This window comes from Rutidosis leptorrhynchoides, chromosome 4, assembly GCF_046630445.1.
Source record: "Rutidosis leptorrhynchoides isolate AG116_Rl617_1_P2 chromosome 4, CSIRO_AGI_Rlap_v1, whole genome shotgun sequence".
Taxonomy (NCBI): Eukaryota; Viridiplantae; Streptophyta; class Magnoliopsida; order Asterales; family Asteraceae; genus Rutidosis; species Rutidosis leptorrhynchoides.
The window spans coordinates 485,414,869-485,436,136 of NC_092336.1; the positions used below are offsets into that span (position 1 = coordinate 485,414,869).

At 32.7% G+C, this 21,268-nt stretch overlaps 1 protein-coding gene across 1 annotated transcript; it reads right to left on the reverse strand.

The window, feature by feature from the left end:
* Nucleotides 1-19,306: 19,306 nt before the first annotated feature.
* Nucleotides 19,307-20,345, reverse strand: LOC139842360 (uncharacterized). The gene is made up of 2 exons (XM_071832508.1): nucleotides 19,689-20,345; nucleotides 19,307-19,324 (listed from the first exon to the last, which is right to left on the reverse strand). The coding sequence occupies exons 1-2, from the start codon at nucleotides 20,343-20,345 to the stop codon at nucleotides 19,307-19,309; spliced, it is 675 nt and encodes a 224-aa protein (XP_071688609.1).
* Nucleotides 20,346-21,268: the final 923 nt, after the last annotated feature.

Sequence of the window (21,268 nt, forward strand, 5' to 3'; positions counted from 1 at the left end):
TCTAGGTGAGTATCGTCATCAACATTTATCACTACGGTTGCGTGCTACTCGTTATCATGACTCGTTACTCTTTTCATACCTGAATACCTTATTGTCTGACTCGAACCACATTGACGTGAACAATCATTTATACACTTTCCTCGGGGAACGCTTCTTTATAGTTGCACTAATTCTTTCGATTCAATACGAGTCACGTTAGAGACGTCGTTACACTTTGTTTATTTTAAACTTCACGATTACACGAACTTGAATCTATAGAGTGATGTGGGAATGGAGGTATGAGTTAGCGTAATATAACGACACTCGATCAACGTGGTTATATTACGGTAAGACATACCAAAGTTCTAGTGACACGTGATGGTGGTTAGACTCGATCAACCTAAACACCACCATGAGCCATGTACATGACTTCATCTATTCATGTTGGACATCTGAAAACTCCGAGAATATTGATAACAACCATACCGGGGACACACCTTCAATTTTTGTCGAACTATACTTATGCTTCCGAATGAATTACCGATTCCTTTCGACTTCAACCGTATGTTACACGTGTATACTATCTCGTCCTCGCACAGTCTTATTGACTAACTACAATTTACTCGTTATGCTCGCATCGAGGCGGAAACTTCTCTCGCCTTACACTCGTAATTCTGGTTCAGGAAATCTTTTATTTTAAATTCTCAATGGAGAGAGACTCTTCACGTTATACTAGTATTCGCCTCGAGGGTGAATAGTCTCGACGAACGTATTTGGAAACCGATAAATCTTCCGCGACGCGAATTTTCTTGAGAAACTTGTCCTAACAAACTTGTTCAAATATACCTTACGGAATGTACTTTGTTTCGGATCGAGATCCTCGTTTCACTTCTAGATTTCGGAGTGCCTTACAAAAAGCCTCGGGACCACGTTTAGACATGAGTACCGCGTACCATCCAAAACCCGACGGACCGAACAAACATACGATTCAAACCTTGGAAACCGTAATACGAATTTGTGTTACCAACTTCAAACCACTTGAGAAAAGTCTTGCCTTTAACCAGAATCTCTTACCACGATAGTTATCATTCGATTCTTAACGTCACACCTTTTGAAACCACATGTGACCGGAAACGTCATTCTCTTTTGTCGAACAAAGTAAACAATGATCAATTCACCGGGGCCGAGTTTATTCATGAGCAACTGAGAAAATTTATTCATATTCAAGAAAGACCCAACACGACCCGTAGTCACCCAGAGAGCTTGCCAATGTTCGACGTAAACCTTTCGAGTTCCATGTGGGAAACCGCTTCACGTTAGAAGTCGCACCTTGAGGAGGTGTAAACCGTTTCGGGAAACATAGGAATGCTAAATCCGCGATATACTAATCCTTTTTGAAACCATGGAGCGTATTGTACCCGTTGCTTGTCATCTAGATTTTCCGACTCATTTGAGTCTCCGTTCATCCTACAGAGAACCTGAAGACGTAACTTGCTATTCCCTTCGATGAGCTTGCTATCGATGGTACACTCCACTTCCTAGGAGAACCGGTTGAAATTATGAATCGTGAAACCAAACTTCAATCCAACGTAAAAATCCCGACCGTCGAAGTTCGTTGAAATGCCCAAGGACGTACCTTCACTTATCCGTAGAATTTACAACGCAAGATCTCGAGGAAGATTCAACAACTACTACTTCCAACTAAATTTCGGGACGAAATTTCTTTTGAGGTGTGGATAATGTAACGTCCCGCGTTTTTCCGTTAAATTTATTTTAATACCGTCTCTTTTTTTTTTTTTTAATAACATCTTTCGTCACCTATATTCGTACACTTCGTTAACTAATGTTCTTGATAGTTTTTAATTGAATAACTTGGTACATTCTCCCCACACTTAGTTTCTTTCTTTGTCTTTTTATTCTCCTTTATTCCATTTTAAATGAATTCAATCGTTTTAGGGTGTTTCTCAATTTATGTCCTTTCCGAGGTAACGATAATTTCGGTATTAACACCTAATTTTCATCGTTCATAAATATGTATAAACATGATTTTGAATTCATTTATTTGAAAATTTTTAAAATTTTCACAAAATTTGGCAAATAAACTAAGTGCAAACCCGAGAGAATTTATAACCTTTCCCCACACTTTAGATCATGCAATGCCCTCATTTGCATGAAATCAGACTATAATTATAAATTCACGAGGGTGATAAGCGTAGAAAAGTGATTAAAAATACCCAGTTTATAATTACAAAGCTCGTTGAATGATAGATGGCGCGCCTCATGGTTCATTCCTTCTTGTTTTATCACACATGTTTTTCTTCAAAAACAGTTGCTTTTCTGGACTGTTTGCTAATTTTTGAAAATGCGTCTTTTACCCTAATAGTGCATTTTTATTAACTAGTTATGCACTAACCCGAACCCCTAATTTAACGTTAAGTGGGGTTAGACTTCCCCACACTTAGCTGACGACATGTGAAGTCGGTAGAATAAGTTCCACGAATTAGAATAGTGAGCCAGTTATTTACATCTTGGGTGGTGTATAATATATCAATGGGTTTAAAGTTTAGACTCTCCCGATCGTCACTACTTAATTCTTTGTTTAAGTGTAGCTTTTAGTAAATGGATATGTCTCTTTTCTGGTTCTTGGTCAAATGGATCGATATACATCGACATACATATTATAGGCGGACAATTCCTAACATTTCCTTCCGTTCATTCTCGGGATCAAAGGTTTCACCTCTATTACCCAATTGGGTGAAATTCGAGGTGTCATTATCTATTACAGCTCGTAGTTCATTTCCGGTGGATGACTCTTCTATTGAGAATATTGGGTTGGAAGGTTGTGGAATGGTAAATTTCGGGATCGAAGCAAATTCTTCTTCATTAATGGTACTTATCGGTCCCACCATTTTGGTCTCGGGGGTAAAATTTTCAACGTTATCGTTTTTCCAAGAGTACCAATTTGTCACCCTTACTTCTTCTTCTTCATCCATTGATGGATCGTTGATTTCATCGGTAGAGGCTAATGTGTCGATATGTTGTGAAATTGGTAAAGCTGAATAAAAAGTATCATCGGGATAATTGGTGATTTCGGAGCTCTCGAATTCATCAAAATTCGATGATATGAGATTTTCTTGCACACGACTCCTCAGATCAACAGCTGTATAATCTGATAGAGTTTCAACTTGCCTATTTACAAACTCTCTCATTTGTTCATTTTGAGCATGAAGTTCTTCGAGTTTGATTTTCATATAATCTAAAGAATTTTCAGACACATACTTTTCCTCGTCCTCTGGTTGTTGAGTTTGGATATATTCTTGGAAATAATCCCAATTAGAATTTTATTCCTCATAATCATTCCATTCAGGTTCTATGGGTTCATAATTTTCCATAGGAACGTAATAATAACATTCCCATGTTGAGTGATAATCTCCACAAATTTCACAACCAGTTATTGTTTCGTCATTCGTGATCCAAGATTGACTGAATGAATTACCATCAAAACCCGTTTGAGAGTATTGATTTAATTGATTTTGGAGTTCAAAAAGAGTTTCCAAGGCCTTGTTTTCAAAATTTTCCATTTTATTGCGATGGCTAAATTTTAGCTACAATGTGGTGCATTCACTAATTATCCTATTAGTTATAAAATAGAAAAACTTATATAAGTTGTCCAATTAATAGACTTTTCTGATTTTTGCCCACGTTTCGAATAGCCAAAAGATGCAGCAGGAAGCCAGGACCCTTTAAATCGGAAGCCCACAACTTGCCACTAACAAATCCAACTATTACTATGAACCAGAAAATTTGGATGCCTATTAACTTAACCGCTTAAATAATTTTTATTTCCGTTTGGAGAATTAGATAAGAAGTAGAGAAAATTTCCAAGTCCTAAAAACTAAAGCGTCGAGAAATAAGAAAGAAAAAGATTGCGCGTCGAAAAACGTCGAAAAATAAAAATAAAAAAGTAGCGCGTCGTAACTTAAAAGGTACTAAAATTTATAAACAGCGTCGCAAAATTCTAAAGCACCTAAATTTTAGTCTAAAGAAATAAGCACTTAAGGAATTTTACGGCAAATCCTAAAAATCTAGAAATAAAAACACTAATCTTAAAACTAGATACAAACGACAAAAATACAAATGTTACGATTAAACAAATAAAAAGATACAAAAATAAAACTAAGCTTAAAATTGATAAAATTATTTATTTTTATAAAAATATTATTTTTATATTTATTTTATAAAAGTATTAATTTTTATATATATTAAAACTAATTATAATTAATATTACAAATTAATTAATAAAACTAAACTAATTATAATAATAATAATTAAGTAAATAGGGTTAAATAAAAAAAATAATAAATAATAATTACTCCGTACTTAATGCGAATTAGGGTTTGTGGTGGCCTGACAGGGCGGCTCCGCGAGTCGTGGTTCCACCTGGCAACAAACTCCGCGAGTCGCGGAGATTTGAAATTAAAATGACAAGTTTCGTTTTTTTTTTAAATATTTATATTAATTAAATAAAACTTATATTTAAAAACTAAAATATAAATACTTTATAATTTTATAAATAGAAATCTAAAAAAAATAAATTTATATATATATTTTTTTCGATTTTTAATTTTTAATTTTTTTTAATTTTATATTTTTGGACACTTATAATAAATAAGAAAATATTTTTACGAAATAAGAAATAATATATTTTTACAAAAATATAGTTTTTCACCCGATCCCCGGCAGCGGCGCCAAAAATACTTGATGTTCTGCGAGGTGTATATGAAATATCTTATATTTTACTAGGAAAAACTATTAAATACGATACAATTTTATACAAGATATTTATTTATTTATAGAATGGATATACTTAAACCTTGCTACAACACTTATAGGCAGTGTACCTAATCGTACAGTAGTGTAGTTTTTAGTAAGTCCGGTTCGTTCCACAGGAAAAATCTTTAAACAAAGCTTAACGCTATATTAGTTTTAATTTATAAAAATAAAAATATATAAATAAGTAATATTATTATTATAAAGGGGGATTTTTACCGTTTAATGACCGGTTTGTCGATTTTAAAACTTTAGTCGCAGTTAAAACCTAATGTAAAATATTAAAAATAAATACAACTTAATTTAAAGCGTAAAGTAAATAACGATAATGAAATTGCGATAAATAAAAGTGCGATAAAATAAAATTGCAATAATTAAAAAGTACGATAATTAAAAGTGCAATTAAATACAATAACAATAAATAAAAGTGCGATAATTAAAAGTGCAATTAAATATAAAATAAAGGAAATTAAATATAAAATAAAAGAATTATGCTTATTTAAACTTCCGTAATCATGATATTTGACGTGTTGATTTTAGTTTTATGCCCATGGGTTAATTGTCCTTTGTCCTGGATTATTTAATATGCCCGTCTGGTTTTTGTCCATAACAGTCCATCAGTCATAAATATAAAGTGCGAGTGTCCTCGTCAAATTATCCTTATATCCGAAGTCAAATATTCTAACTAATTGGGGACTAAAACTGTAACAAGGTTTTAATACTTTGTTTAATAATTACACCAGGATATCGACTGCGTGTAATCCAAGGTTTAATACTTTGTTAACAATTACGCCAAGTGTCCTTGTACATAATTTCACCCCTGTTTTAATAATTTTATAGACTATTAATCCATTCCCGTGTCCGGTTAAATGAACGATTATTCGTACATATAAATATCCCGCCCATCGTGTCCGATCGAGTGTATATGGTTATTTATAGGGACTTCCAATTGTAAATCTTTATATTAAAATTAACAAACTATCATTTAGTTAAACAAATATAAAGCCCATTAATAGCCCATAGTCTAATTTCCACAAGTGTCGTTCTTTTGTCCAAACCCCAATTATGGTACAAAGCCCAATTACCCAATTTTAGATATTTTTAGCCCAACATCATGATTACTTCGGTTCAAATAAGCATAACAACAACTTAGTTACGAGACATTAATTTAAAAAGGGAGAACATAACTTACATTGATTATTTAACGCGTAGTGTTACACAGACAGAGTTCCGGCTTAAAAACCCGTAAATAACCGTTACATAACCCAAACTAACTTATATAAAACTACCCTATATATATATATATATATATATATATATATATATATATATATATATATATATATATATATATATATATTATATATTTATTTATTATTTATTACAGAGTATTATTATTATTATTTTATGTTTTTTAAACTCGGAAGAATGCATGGCCTTTTATAGGCATTTTTGATTTTTGCAGCTCCGCGAGTTGCGGCATTTTAAGCCTGCAAACTCCGCGAGTCGCGGAGTTTGAAAATCCAGCTCACACAATTTTGGAACCTTGCTTGTCGACATAATTTATATATAAATATAAAATATAAATAATTAATATAATTATTTATATATTATATTATATTCTTGTGCATAGTAGACTTGTAATTTTTGGTCCATTGCGTCAGGCGTTGATAGTTGGCTCGGGTACCGGTTCCGGATTTTCGAACGTCCTTGCGTATAATTTAATATCTTGTAATTTGCGTTCCGCAACTTGTACTTTTGTCATTTTTAGACGTTTCTTATCAATAAGTTGAACCACTTGGATTGTATCTTGTACATTTGAGCTTTTTGGACGTTTTTGTCTTCAAATCGTCGTTTTCGCCTTTTGTCTTCGCACTTATTTAATATAAACGATTACAACTTAAAATAGAACAATTACAACTAAATAATTTACATATTGGGAGGATATTGCTACAAAATATATGTTCATTTGGAGCACTATCAAATATCCCCACACTTGAACGTTGCTTGTCCTCAAGCAATACAGAACTTGAAATTAATATAATACATCACACGAATCACTTCTTTATTCTTCACACTTTGTACATCAGTGATTTTGATATGGCGGTATAAATAATGATAGTAACGATAGAACCATGGTTAAAGGTGGGTGTGTCATCCACAGTTGCCTCGGGTTTAGGTCAACGACACTTGCAATCAAATAGCCTATTTACTTTCGGTTTCCAAAGCAAAGTGCACATTTAAAAGGCGGTTTACAGTCCCACATGACTATGAAAATGTAGATCCTTAAGGAAATTGGATCTTTATGAAAACATTTGATCTTTTGAAAATTCAATCTAGCTTTTACCCTAGATAAGTTTTCCGGAATAACCCTTCACCGGTGTTTGCAAAATGATTTTTTGTGGGTTTTGTGGGTTTTGTGGGTTTCAGATTTGAAAATTTTAGCTCAAAACTTATGGTTTTGTGTTACCCACTTGCTAACCTTGTATTAGGAAAGCAACACGTCCAGTTTACTTGTCCCGTATATTACCTTTCGGTAAACTACCGTTCGGTTGTAAAGGACAGCGATGAACAAGTAACTGTTAAGGCAATGTCCCGTGACTTGCTTTTGATTATGGTCTATAAACGTGTTAGATGCTAGTACTATCCTTTGTAGGAGCAATAGTAAAGATCATCCTATGATTTTTCGGTCTGGCATAAGGTCCTGTCTCCGACCATGCTATGCAACCACCGTTCTTACGGTTGACACCTGATTTGGTTTAGGTGACCTAATGAATTCCTGGTGAATTTCTAGGATTTTACGTTCAATGGTAATGAACGCATTCAAAATAGGTTTTCAGAAAACAAATCGGTTTTAATTTTGATCAAAATATTTTCTCGTTCAAGCTCGAGTTTAGATATCATTGAATTCCATGAGTTTGTAATTCTCAATCTTTAAGGTCAATCTCAAGAATTGAGTAATATCAGGCTTAAAAGCTGATTTTTAATCTTTAAGGAGATTATCCTTTCTGGGGATCTGATTCATTAGTCTTATCAAGCTAATTTGCACGGTGCCCCTCCATTGTACGAGATAAATCCTTCTCATGGTTAGGATAAATCTGACCACTTGGCGACCCTGTTTTATGCTGAGGTCCGTGGATTTCCTGCTGATTTTAGTGATGACTTTTCTAGATTTTTCGTCAACCTACAGCTGGTCTGGACGAAAACTTCTTGACCTAAATCAAGAAGTGCGTGTCTTTTTCAGAAGACTTTACTTCCTTTTAATGATGGAATTGATTCATCGTGTAGATCTATCTTTTCTTTTCTTTCATCGGGTAAAATAGTTAATTTAGTCCAAAACAAAAGTACCTGCAATAACTTTACAGAAACATGTGATAGATAGTTTTTAATTGAATAACTTGGTACATTCTTCCCACACTTAGTTTCTTTCTTTGCATTTTTATTCTCCTTTATTCCATTTTAAATGAATTCAATCGTTTTAGGGTGTTTCTCAATTTATGTCCTTTCCGAGGTAACGATAATTTCGGTATTAACACCTAATTTTCATCGTTCATAAATATGTATAAACATGACTTTGAATTCATTTATTTGAAATTTTTAAAATTTTCACAAAATTTGGCAAATAAACTAAGTGCAAACCCGAGAGAATTTATAACCTTTCCCCACACTTGAGATCATGCAATGCCCTCATTTGCATGAAATCAGACTATAATTATAAATTCACGAGGGTGATAAGTGTAGAAAAGTGATTAAAAATACCCAGTTTGTAATTACAAAGCTCGTCGAATGATAGATGGCGCGCCTCATGGTTCATTCCTTCTTGTTTTATCACACATGTTTTTCTTCAAAAACGGTTGCTTTTCTGGACTGTTTGTTAATTTTTGAAAATGCGTCTTTTACCCTAATAGTGCATTTTTATTAACTAGTTATGCACTAACCCGAACCCCTAATTTAATGTTAAGTGGGGTTAGACTTCCCCACACTTAGCTGACGACATGTGAAGTCGGTAGAATAAGTTCCACGAATTAGAATAGTGAGCCAGTTATTTACATCTCGGGTGGTGTATAATATATCCATGGGTTTAAAGTTTAGACTCTCCCGATCGTCACTACTTAATTCTTTTTTTAAGTGTAGCTTTTAGTAAATGGATATGTCTCTTTTCTGGTTCTTGGTCAAATGGATCGATATACATCGACATACATATTATAGGCGGACAATTCCTAACATTTCCTTCCGTTCATTCTCGGGATCAAAGGTTTCACCTCTATTACCCAATTGGGTGAAATTCGAGGTGTCATTATCTATTACAGCTCGTAGTTCATTTCCGGTGGATGACTTTTCTATTGAGAATATTGGGTTGGAAGGTTGTGGAATGGTGAATTTCGGGATCGAAGCAAATTCTTCTTCATTAATGGTACTTATCGGTCCCAACATTTTGGTCTCGGGGGTAAAATTTTCAACGTTATCGTTTTTCCAAGAGTACCAATTTGTCACCCTTACTTCTTCTTCTTCATCCATTGATGGATCATTGATTTCGTCGGTAGAGGCTAATGTGTCGATATGTTGTGAAATTGGTAAAGCTGAATAAAAAGTATCATCGGGATAATTGGTGATTTCGGAGCTCTCGAATTCATCAAAATTCGATGATATGAGATTTTCTTGCACACGACTCCTCAGATCAACAGCTGTATAATCTGATAGAGTTTTAACTTGCCTATTTACAAACTCTCTCATTTGTTCATTTTGAGCATGAAGTTCTTCGAGTTTGATTTTCATATAATCTAAAGAATTTTCAGACAAATACTTTTCCTCGTCCTCTGGTTGTTGAGTTTGGATATATTCTTGGGAATAATCCCAATTAGAATTGTATTCCTCATAATCATTCCATTCAGGTTCTATGGGTTCATAATTTTCCATAGGAACGTAATAATAACATTCCCATGTTGAGTGATAATCTCCACAAATTTCACAACCAGTTATTGTTTCGTCATTCGTGATCCAAGATTGACTGAACGAATTACCATCAAAACCCGTTTGAGAGTATTGATTTAATTGATTTTGGAGTTCAAAAAGAGTTTCCAAGGCCTTGTTTTCAAAATTTTCCATTTTATTGCGATGGCTAAATTTTAGCTACAATGTGGTGCATTCACTAATTATCCTATTAGTTATAAAATAGAAAAACTTATATAAGTTGTCCAATTAATAGACTTTTCTAATTTTTGCCCACGTTTCGAATAGCCAAAAGATGCAGCAGGAAGCCAGGACCCTTTAAATCGGAAGCCCACAACTTGCCACTAACAAATCCAACTATTACTACGAACCAGAAAATTTGGATGCCTATTAACTTAACCGCTTAAATAATTTTTATTTCCGTTTGGAGAATTAGATAAGAAGTAGAGAAAATTTCTAAGTCCTAAAAACTAAAGCGTCGAGAAATAAGAAAGAAAAAGATTGCGCGTCGAAAAACGTCGAAAAATAAAAATAAGAAAGTAGCGCGTCGTAACTTAAAAGGTACTAAAATTTATAAACAGCGTCGCAAAATTCTAAAGCACCTAAATTTTAGTCTAAAGAAATAAGCACTTAAGGAATTTTACGGCAAATCCTAAAATTCTAGAAATAAAAACACTAATCTTAAAACTAGATACAAACGACAAAAATACAAATGTTACGATTAAACAAATAAAAAGATACAAAAATAAAACTAAGCTTAAAATTGATAAAATTATTTATTTTTATAAAAATATTATTTTTATATTTATTTTATAAAAGTATTAATTTTTATATATATTAGAACTAATTATAATTAATATTACAAATTAATTAATAAAACTAAACTAATTATAATAATAATAATAATTAAGTAAATAGGGTTAAATAAAAAAAAATAATAAATAATAATTACTCCGTACTTAATGCGAATTAGGGTTTGTGGTGGCCTGACAGGGCGGCTCCATGAGTCGTGGTTCCACCTGGCAACAAACTCCGCGAGTCGCGGAGATTTGAAATTAAAATGACAAGTTTCTTTTTTTTTTTAAAATATTTATATTAATTAAATAAAACTTATATTTAAAAACTAAAATATAAATACGTTATAATTTTATAAATAGAAATCTAAAAAAAATAAATTTATATATATATATATTTTTAAAATTTTTAGTTTTTAAATTTTTTTTTTATTTTATATTTTTGGACACTTATAATAAATAAGAAAATATTTTTACGAAATAAGAAATAATATATTTTTACAAAAATATAGTTTTTCACCCGATCCCCGGCAGCGGCGCCAAAAATACTTGATGTTCTGCGAGGTGTATATGAAATAGCTTATGTTTTACTAGGAAAAACTATTAAATACGATACAATTTTACACAAGATATTTATTTATTTATAGAATGGATATACTTAAACCTTGCTACAACACTTATAGGCAGTGTACCTAATCGTATAGTAGTGTAGTTTTTAGTAAGTCCGGTTCGTTCTACAGGGAAAATCTTTAAACAAAGCTTAACGTTATATTAGTTTTAATTTATAAAAATACAAATATATAAATAAGTAATATTATTATTATAAAGGGGGGTTTTTACCGTTTAATGACCGGTTTGTCAATTTTAAAACTTTAGTCGCAGTTAAAACCTAATGTAAAATATTAAAAATAAATTCAACTTAATTTAAAGCGTAAAGTAAATAACAATAATGAAATTGCGATAAATAAAAGTGCGATAAAATAAAATTGCAATAATTAAAAAGTACGATAATTAAAAGTGCAATTAAATACAATAACAATAAATAAAAGTGCGATAATTAAAAGTGCAATTAAATATAAAATAAAGGAAATTAAATATGAAATAAAAGAATTATGCTTATTTAAACTTCCGTAATTATGATGTTTGACGTGTTGATTTTAGTTTTATGCCCATGGGTTAATTGTCCTTTGTCCTGGATTATTTAATATGCCCGTCTGGTTTTTGTCCATAACAGTCCATCAGTCATAAATATAAAGTGCGAGTGTCCTCGTCAAATTATCCTTATATCCGAAGTCAAATATTCCAACTAATTGGGGACTTAAACTGTAACAAGGTTTTAATACTTTGTTTAATAATTACACCAGTTTTAGATATTTTTAGCCCAACATCATGATTACTTCGGTTCAAATAAGCATAATAACAACTTAGTTACGAGACATTAATTTAAAAAGGGAGAACATAACTTACATTGATTATTTAACGCGTAGTGTTACACAGACAGAGTTCCGGCTTAAAAACCCGTAAATAACCGTTACATAACCCAAACTAACAAATATAAAACTACCCTATACTATATATATATATATATATATATATATATATATATATATATATATATATTATATATTTATTTATTATTTATTACAAAGTATTATTATTATTTTTTTATGTTTTTTAAACTCGGCAGAATGCATGGCCTTTTATAGGCATTTCTGATTTTTGCAGCTCCGCGAGTTGCGGTATTTTAAGCCTGCAAACTCCGCGAGTCTCGGAGTTTGAAAATCCAGCTCACACAATTTTGGAACCTTGCTTGTCGACATAATTTATATATAAATATAAAATATAAATAATTAATATAATTATTTATATATTATATTATATTCTTGTGCATAGTAGACTTGTAATTTTTGGTCCATTGCGTCGGGCGTTGATAGTTGGCTCGGGTACCGGTTCCGGATTTTCGAACGTCCTTGCGTATAATTTAATATCTTGTACTTTGCGTTCCGCAACTTGTACTTTTGTCATTTTTAGACGTTTCTTATCAATAAGTTGAACCACTTGGATTGTATCTTGTACATTTGAGCTTTTTGGACGTTTTTGTCTTCAAATCGTCATTTTCGCCTTTTGTCTTCGCACTTATTTAATATAAACGATTACAACTTAAAATAGAACAATTACAACTAAATAATTTACATATTGGGAGGATATTGCTACAAAATATATGTTCATTTGGAGCACTATCAATGTCATTGTACACTATCGACCTTTATGAACGGATGTATGTAGTCCGAGTTAGCGATATATGTGCTGTATGCTAACGGTTTATTGTATGGATATGTGTTGTCCAAGTTAGTGATATATGCGTTGTACACTAACGGTTTTATGAATGGATATATGTTGTCCAATTTAGTGTTATATGTATTGTACACTAATAATTTATGAATGTATATATGTTGTCCAATTTAGTGTTATATGTGTTGTACACTAATGATTTATGAATGGATAAGTGTTGTCCAATTTAGTGTTATATGTGTTATACACTAACGATTTTATAAACGGATATGTGTTGTCCAAGGATTAGTGATATATGTGTTGTACACTAACGGTTGTTATGAACACCGATGGGAAATTCGAGTACCATTCCTTTTTACGATTGGTTAACCTTGGGCGTTTATATATATATATATATATATATATATATATATATATATATATATATATATATATATATATATATATATATATATATATATATATATATATATATATATATATATATATATATATATATATATATATTGACGTATTGTTGTGATGTAGCTAACTCTCCGGGTGTAGCTTATTTGGCGTTGTTCACATCGTCGTTGGTGAACTTATATTTTGTTGATATCTTTAGCTTGTTGCTTAGAGATCGTACGGTATGCTTAGTGTAGTTGCCTTATTCATGGATGCTTCGTTATGCGGTATTTGATATTGGTGTGGTGTGTCCATTTTATACATATATATGTATGTAGTATATTATCACTCACTAAGCGTTAACTTACCCTCTCGTTGTTTACATTTTTATAGATTTGCTTGGATGCGGTGGCTCGGGTAAGCGTGAGAACTAGTGGCTCGCGTAGTAGCTTTAGAAGGCTTGCTTTTGGATTAATTAGGATTAGGTAGCGTATCCCCAATCGCCATGTTTGGCTTTATTTTGTGTTAAAAATCATGTGGTTGAAAACTTGTATTTTCGTACGAAAGTCGTAAAACGGCCGATGTGGGCCCGGTCTCGTAAGACCCATTTTATTATTGGAACGTGTTAGTTTTAACTATCATAATATGTTGTGAAAACCGTTTGTTCTAAAAGTGTCGGGAAGTCGAAGATCTTTTTCACAAAAAAGGAAAAGTTGGACAGGCCGTTTTGGCGCGCCGCGCCACTATGCTGTACAAAAATATTTATTTTTTATTAGCATATTTCGATTGCATATGGTTTGGGTTGTTACAACTCTTAGACGGCAGAAGACTATTAGATATTGATATTGTTGTTACTGATATGATGGAATGAGGATTGTGTTGATTGGACAATTCTTTGGTTTAACAAGATGTATGATACTGCTAGTTGAGCGTATTTTGACATTAAGGAACATATGTTGCGATTTCCTATGCTTGTTGAATGTGTAGTAATGTTGCTAGATTATATTTGAACATTTGATGGACAATGTTTAAATCACTATGATTGGACAGATGGTGTAATCGATTAATTATAAAGTAGCTTAGTTATTGCCGAAGCGTTTGAGGAGACTCTTTGGACTTAAGTTAGTGGATGGAACAAGTAGTATTTTTCCATTTCGAGCGACTCAGAATGAAGGTGTGATTCAGGATAATATACTTGTGTCTGGCCAACAGAAGTGTATTATGGTGAGTCATACAAAATTTTTGGGAAGCTGAAGGAAAAAAATTAAGTGGCCTGTGCTATATTGGATTGTGATATGATTGGATAAAAGACGAATAACGTGGAATATTGCCTTGAATTATGTACAATTTTGTAGATATAGACACATAACTTAGAATGGTGATAGATTCTATTGCCTGAGCTTGGAATAATTGTGAAATGTTGACTGTGTTAGGAGTTGAAATTGATGACAGATTGTGAAATTTCTATACAGAATGACCTAGAAACGTGAAATTTGACATTGATTATTGGATTGACAGTGGAGATTTATGGATTCAAGTTGATGATCAGTGAATGATGCGATAATTTGTAATGTATCGGACGTGAGTAAAAGTTAGAAATTCTTTATTCGTGCACTTGTTCGAAGGAAGACTATTGGTATTGGAAGGACGATTTGCTAGTTTGGGTGATTATTGTGAAAGACTTAGTTGAGTTTACAGTTTTTGTTAACCGTAGTTGACCCGATTCCGAGGACGGAATCTCTTTAAGGGGGTAGATTTGTAACATCCAGTTATCGGGCCTAGTTGAAATGACCCTTTTGACCTTGAGTGTGTTTGTATGTTATTATAATAATTATATGTTTATAATTATTTATTTGTTTAGTTGAGACCAGTTTGTGACAAGGGTCACAGAACATGTTCGTTTGTCTAATTTGGACTCCGTTAGGGTAGTCAAATTAAGTACAAAAGATATCAGATAACTGGTAAATACCCTTGTGTTATGGGGTATAGGTTTATAACCCAATATAAATAGCTTGAATCTGGATTATTCCATCATTTTCCCAAATTAAAAATAATACTCCGTACCTAACTCTCACACCCTTGAAACCCTAATTTCTTAAATCTTGATTTTGAGTCAAAATTGTGTTGTGTAATCAGTTGCTACTGATTTCGTGGTCATAACAAGGTAAGAATCATTCGTTTTCATGATGTAATCTGTGTTTAAATGGGTTTTAAAGTTAAGTTTTTATCAAAGTGGTTTTTGGTGCCAAATTAGTTGATTTTGATGTTGTTTGAGTATAAAATTTGTGGGTTTAAGTCCCAAAAGGTTTTGTGCAAAAGATGTAACCATTTTCAGGGTCAAAACGAGTTCAAAATCGAGATTTGGTGAATTGGGGGTGAAACCCGTTGGTTTTGCAACTTCAGCTGCTGAAGAACACACTCGGTCGACTGTCTTTGCAATCGACCGAGTGACTCAGACGATCGACCGGTTGAGTGACACACTCGACCGATTGTGTAGGAGTTCTGGCCGGATGATTTAATTTAGTCAGTCGACCGTGTGAGATGACACTCGACCGAGTGTGTGGACACAGTCGACCGACTATGTGACTCAGTTGACCGTGTGTCTTTGTGGGCAGAATATTTTACTTAGTGTTGATATCTAGCCGTTATGCTGCCCGCGCGACTTATGATAATCAGGATGTAAATTCTAAAAATGCATAAGTGTTAGGTGGACTTTTAGTGACACTTTTGTTACTAATTTGCTGTTTTGTGCTAACGGACAGAAACTAACTTGATTTGCCTTATGTTCAGGTGATAATGATAAAGAAGAAGCTCAGTGATAGATTATCTGAGTTAGTTGATGGTATTCGGTGAGTGAGATTATCTCTTGGTGTAGTATAGAGTAGCAAGTTGCGCTACTATGTTTATATTGTTGATAATTGCCATGATTAATAGTTATGTTGTACAGTTGATCGCAGTTAAGGTTGTTATGCTTTTAGTAGTATTAGTTGCTTGTAGTAGTAGTAGTTGACTGGTTGTATGTGCACAAGTTGTTGTTGTTGTTGGAACCTTGATCTGTTAGGTTCAGCTCAGAGAGGTCAACTTAGTTGTAGTTGGATCCAGTTGGCTACTGTTTGTTGAGTATAGTGCTGAATGACGCATCACTTGCGCGTGGATGACTATACTGGGGATTCAGTAGTAAGGACTATCGGTAGATTCTAGCCTGATCAGCTAGGGTCGTGTGCCCGTACAAGCCGTCGGTCCTCTAGTTGGAGCAAAGTTGCTAGTTGCTAGTTGTTAGTTGCTAGTTGGTGTTTGTTGTATGTGGTTGAATATAGTTGTTGCTGTAGGAGTACAAGTTGGTACTGTATGCTAGACCTTTTGATAGTTCCATTCACTTAGCCTTGTGCTAACCCCTCACCTCCTCCCTTGCAGCTTTTGAATCTTAGTGCTGGTAGAGACGGGAGTCGGGCTGACGATATGTTTGACAAGACGAACTCTGATGTCTTAACTTTTCTAATATATGTAGTTAGTCGTTTAACGTAACACATGTAGTTTGTAAATAAGTAATTAACGAATGATTTGTAATAATCATGTTTGAAATTAACTAAGGGTATTAATGTAATTAAAGTCTTTTGCTGTGATTTAAAAAAAATCATGGTGTTACAAAAGAAGGCATAGTTTGAACAAAAAATTATCAGTTCGAACATTTGAACAAAAAATTGTTGAATTCGAACAAAAAATCTTGTGTTCGAACAAAAAAATCTAATTAGGTGAAAACCTACCTGAAAAAATAAGGTGAAAAAATTGAAGGTGTAAAGCTTAATTAGATGCATACTAACCTCAATCAGATATCTAATTATATTATTGTAATTTGTAATCATCTTCATCATCATTCACCATCGCCACATACATCATTCACCATCATCACCTCACATGGGTAGCACTCAAAAAAATCAGATATCTAATTACATTATTGTAATTTGTAATCATCTTCATCATCATTCACCATCATCACCTCACATGGGGAGCACTCAAAAAAAACAAGGGGATTTGAACATGTAATTATGTGATATATATATATATATATATATATATATATATATATATATATATATATATATATATATATATATATATATGTGTGTGTGTGTGTGAGAGAACGACATATAAGAAATTGAGAATTTGAAGTGAATGAAATGTCATTCGGTCGTTGAAAAAATTGAATGGGTAGATAAGGAGAATACTTTTGTGGGTAGGTAAGGAAGAAAAGTGGGTAGGTATGGAAGAAAAAGTGATATTAAAGAGAATTGTTCGGTACCTATTGCATCTAAAAAAAATTGTGCGCTCATAGCCAAAAATACTCGCTCTTGTCCAATTTTTGCTCGAATTTAAAGTTCTCAGAGTTCTCAGACTAAAAAAGTTCTCATTTGATTCTTGGACTATAACCAAAACTATGAGATGAGGATGATGTATTACTTAGCCATAAAAAGCCACTTGTATTTGTATAATATCCGGCATAACCTACAGGCCCATATTTAAAGGCTATATCTTCTTATACAGATTAATAATAATTCATAATTCTTGATAGTAAAATATATACATGACACACCTACTAATAAATTGAAACTTTAATAATTAAGGTAAGAAATTATCAACGCCTAGCTACTATATTAAATTTCATCATTAATTAGTTAAACCGTTTTATTAGACATTAATCAACATTGCATAAACATACATAATTGGATTTTGGATTTTGTATATTATAATGCAATCCAATACAATTTGTTACTAATTGTTTATTATAATGTCCTTATTAATATTAATTAATTTTAATCATAAAGTTAAGGTAACGATAATACGGAATAATAAATAATAATGTATGTGAAGCCAAAAGGCTAAAAGGGACACAAGGTGGAAAGAATCTAGAAATTTGATAGGTGATACATATGTGAGTATGTGTAAGGGTGCGTTTGATAAAACTGAATAATTTAGCGCTGAATAGTTCAGAATCTAATGATTCAAAACCTTTGAATAAAGTTTGTTCTGAATGAAAATAAGTTGTTTGATAATCATCATTTAGAATGAACGATATGGACTGACTAAAATTACCTTAATAACGTGTAACATGAATAATTTTTTATTTTTATAGAAAAAAATAAAAAGAAAGACAAGAAAAATATCAACGCTCCAACAAACAAACTAACAAGGCATTGGTTTTGATTTTTTGAGAAGCATTGGTTGGTTTCTTTTAAACGAAGGAAGCAACGTGCAACAATTTTACGTGGCACTCTCTGATTGGTGCTTATTTCTTGACCGTTTGCCATTTAATCCAAAATAATAATAAAAAAAATAAAATTTTAACCCAATATTATTTTTCTATTTTTTACATAAAACAATTCATACGACACTTCTATACCATTTCTCTCTAATTTCAAATTTTAACAATTTCCTTTGATTAAAAAAAAAAATTTCTAGCAACCACGATGTCATAACAATCGACGTTTATTTTGGGGGTGATTTTGGCTCTGAGAAATAGACATACGTGAATGGCTCGATAAAATCGTTTAATGAACTAAACATTTGTGGCTTTGAGTTAAACACATTTTATGTGTTACTTGAAAAAGAGGTACTCTCCCTCTACACAAAGTCTTGTATTTTAGCAAAGACACACACAAAAAATGAAAATCTTGATTATTTGCAAAAATGGTATGAAATTATATAGGAAGCCAAGATAAAAGAGAGAAAAAAATTAATTTGTATTTTTTATTCAATCCCGATGATTATCATCCTTTTTACAAGCACACGAATAGTCTCGATTACGGATACTATATTAATTAGTAATTTGATGTTTTCGTTATTAATTTATGTAACGTTTAGTATTTTAATAGTTATTTATTGTGTATGCGTAGTTTTATGTAATCGTATTTTTAAATGATATTTTTTGTAGGATTTAATTATGTTTTTTAAGCAAATTAATTTAAGTTGTTATATATATATATATATATATATATATATATATATGATATTAAATAAATTAATATAAAAAATGTTATCTCACTTTCACCCACACAAAAAAAATCTACACGATCATTACTTCATACTAAAGGTCTACACTGCCAAAGAAAAAGTGTAAAAAATACACACAAAACTCACACCCTCCATTGTTGTAATGGTACTCATAGGCCACTCTTAACCATGACATAATGTCATGGTATCACTAACTGCCACATCAGCACCTTCTTTCCATCCCTAACCAACCACTAACTGCTAGTACCATGACGCACCTTCATTAAATAATTTTTTTTAAACTTCGTTTTTTTATTAATTAAAGTTTCCTTATTAAACAAAAAAAAATACAAATAAAAATTTGAAATTTAATATTACATTGCATAAAAAAATTAAACTACTCCTCGCACTCGTCTTCGTCCTCGTCCTCTTCTTCATCTTGGTGAATTCTCGAAGGTCCTGCTTCGTTACCATCATTGACATGTCCGGGAATTGCCGAAGGTCTTCTTGTGAGTTATATCTAATACGTGCATTAGGTCGTAAACTCCAAATGTGTTCGATAAGCATGTCTCGGAGAAAACGATGAATGGTAGAATCGCGTATTTCTTTGTCCATTCGCAAATGTGTATCAAACCTTTCTCGTATTGTTAATGCACGACGAACTGGCTGATAATCCTCTTCTAACCCACAAAAAGCTTGACAATTATCTTCAGTTATCATGTTGTGTAAAATCACACACGTATACATAATGCTTTGGATTTTCTCGATATAGAATTGTCTTGCAGGACTTTTAATGATTGCAAAACGACCTTGAAGTACACCGAAAGCGCATTCGATATCCTTTCTTGCTGCCTCTTGGTACCTTTTGAATTTTGATGTTTTTGGTTCAACCGTACTTTTGAACGATTTCACAAGTGTCGTCCAATCAGGATAAATCCCGTCCGCTAAATAATAGCCTTTTGTAAAATGTTTTCCATTCACCATATAGTTACACAGTGGAGCTCTATCTTCAAGTAACTCTTTAAATAAATCGAATTGGTTTAACACATTGATATCATTATTTGAACCAGTTGGTCCAAAGTAAGCGTGGCAAATCCACAAATCATACGAGGCAATCGCTTCCAACATTATTGTTGGGTGACCATGATCGCCTCGTGTGTATTGATCTTATCAAGAGACTGGACAATTTTTCCAAGCCCAATGCATACAATCTGGACTACCTAGCATGCCCGGAAAACCATCTATTTGCTCAGGTTGTGTAATTAAACGTTGAACATCATGGGCATTCAGTTTTTTTAAATATTCGCTCGAAAATAAATGTAAAACACTTTTGCAATAATTTTCTAAACACTGATATGTTGTGATTTCACCAATACACAAACACTCATCAAAAATATATGGGAGGAACACCGTATGCTAATTGTCGTATAGTGGATGTGATTTTTTGTTGAACAGTAAACCCGAGTAAACCGGTTGCATCCTGTCTTTGATGAAAATATTTAAAGTATGAAGAAATAGGTTCTTGAGAATAACTGAGTATACCTGCGAATATACGTTTAAACAGTCGACTGCTTATTCGAAATCTTCTTCAAAGTTATCTTCGGAGCAGGTTAGTGTGTCGGAAAAGTAATCATTTCGCAAGAGTGTAGCCCTTCTAGCCCGATCTCTATGAAAAAATCTTCTTGAATTTCTCGGAATAGGTTCTTGATTTTCTTCATCATCAACATCTAAAAAATCAAGAAGTTCTAGTTGGTGTTCCGGATCGTACGCACTAGCTACTTGTACGATATCTTCGAAATCGTAATCGATATTATTCATTTTTTGGAGTAAGAATTGTGAAGTATGTTGTAAATATAATGTGGAGTAGGTTGTTGATCAATCCTAGATCTGTCTTCCTTACGGAATTGGGTCTAGGATCGAGTGCAATGAGGAGGATTGGGGTGTTGTTGTTTGTTTTGGGCCCCGATGATCGTCTTTCACTTTAGCAATCAAGTGATCAACCACCCCGACCCGGTCTTGATTATTGATTTGTATAATTCACGCTAACACAA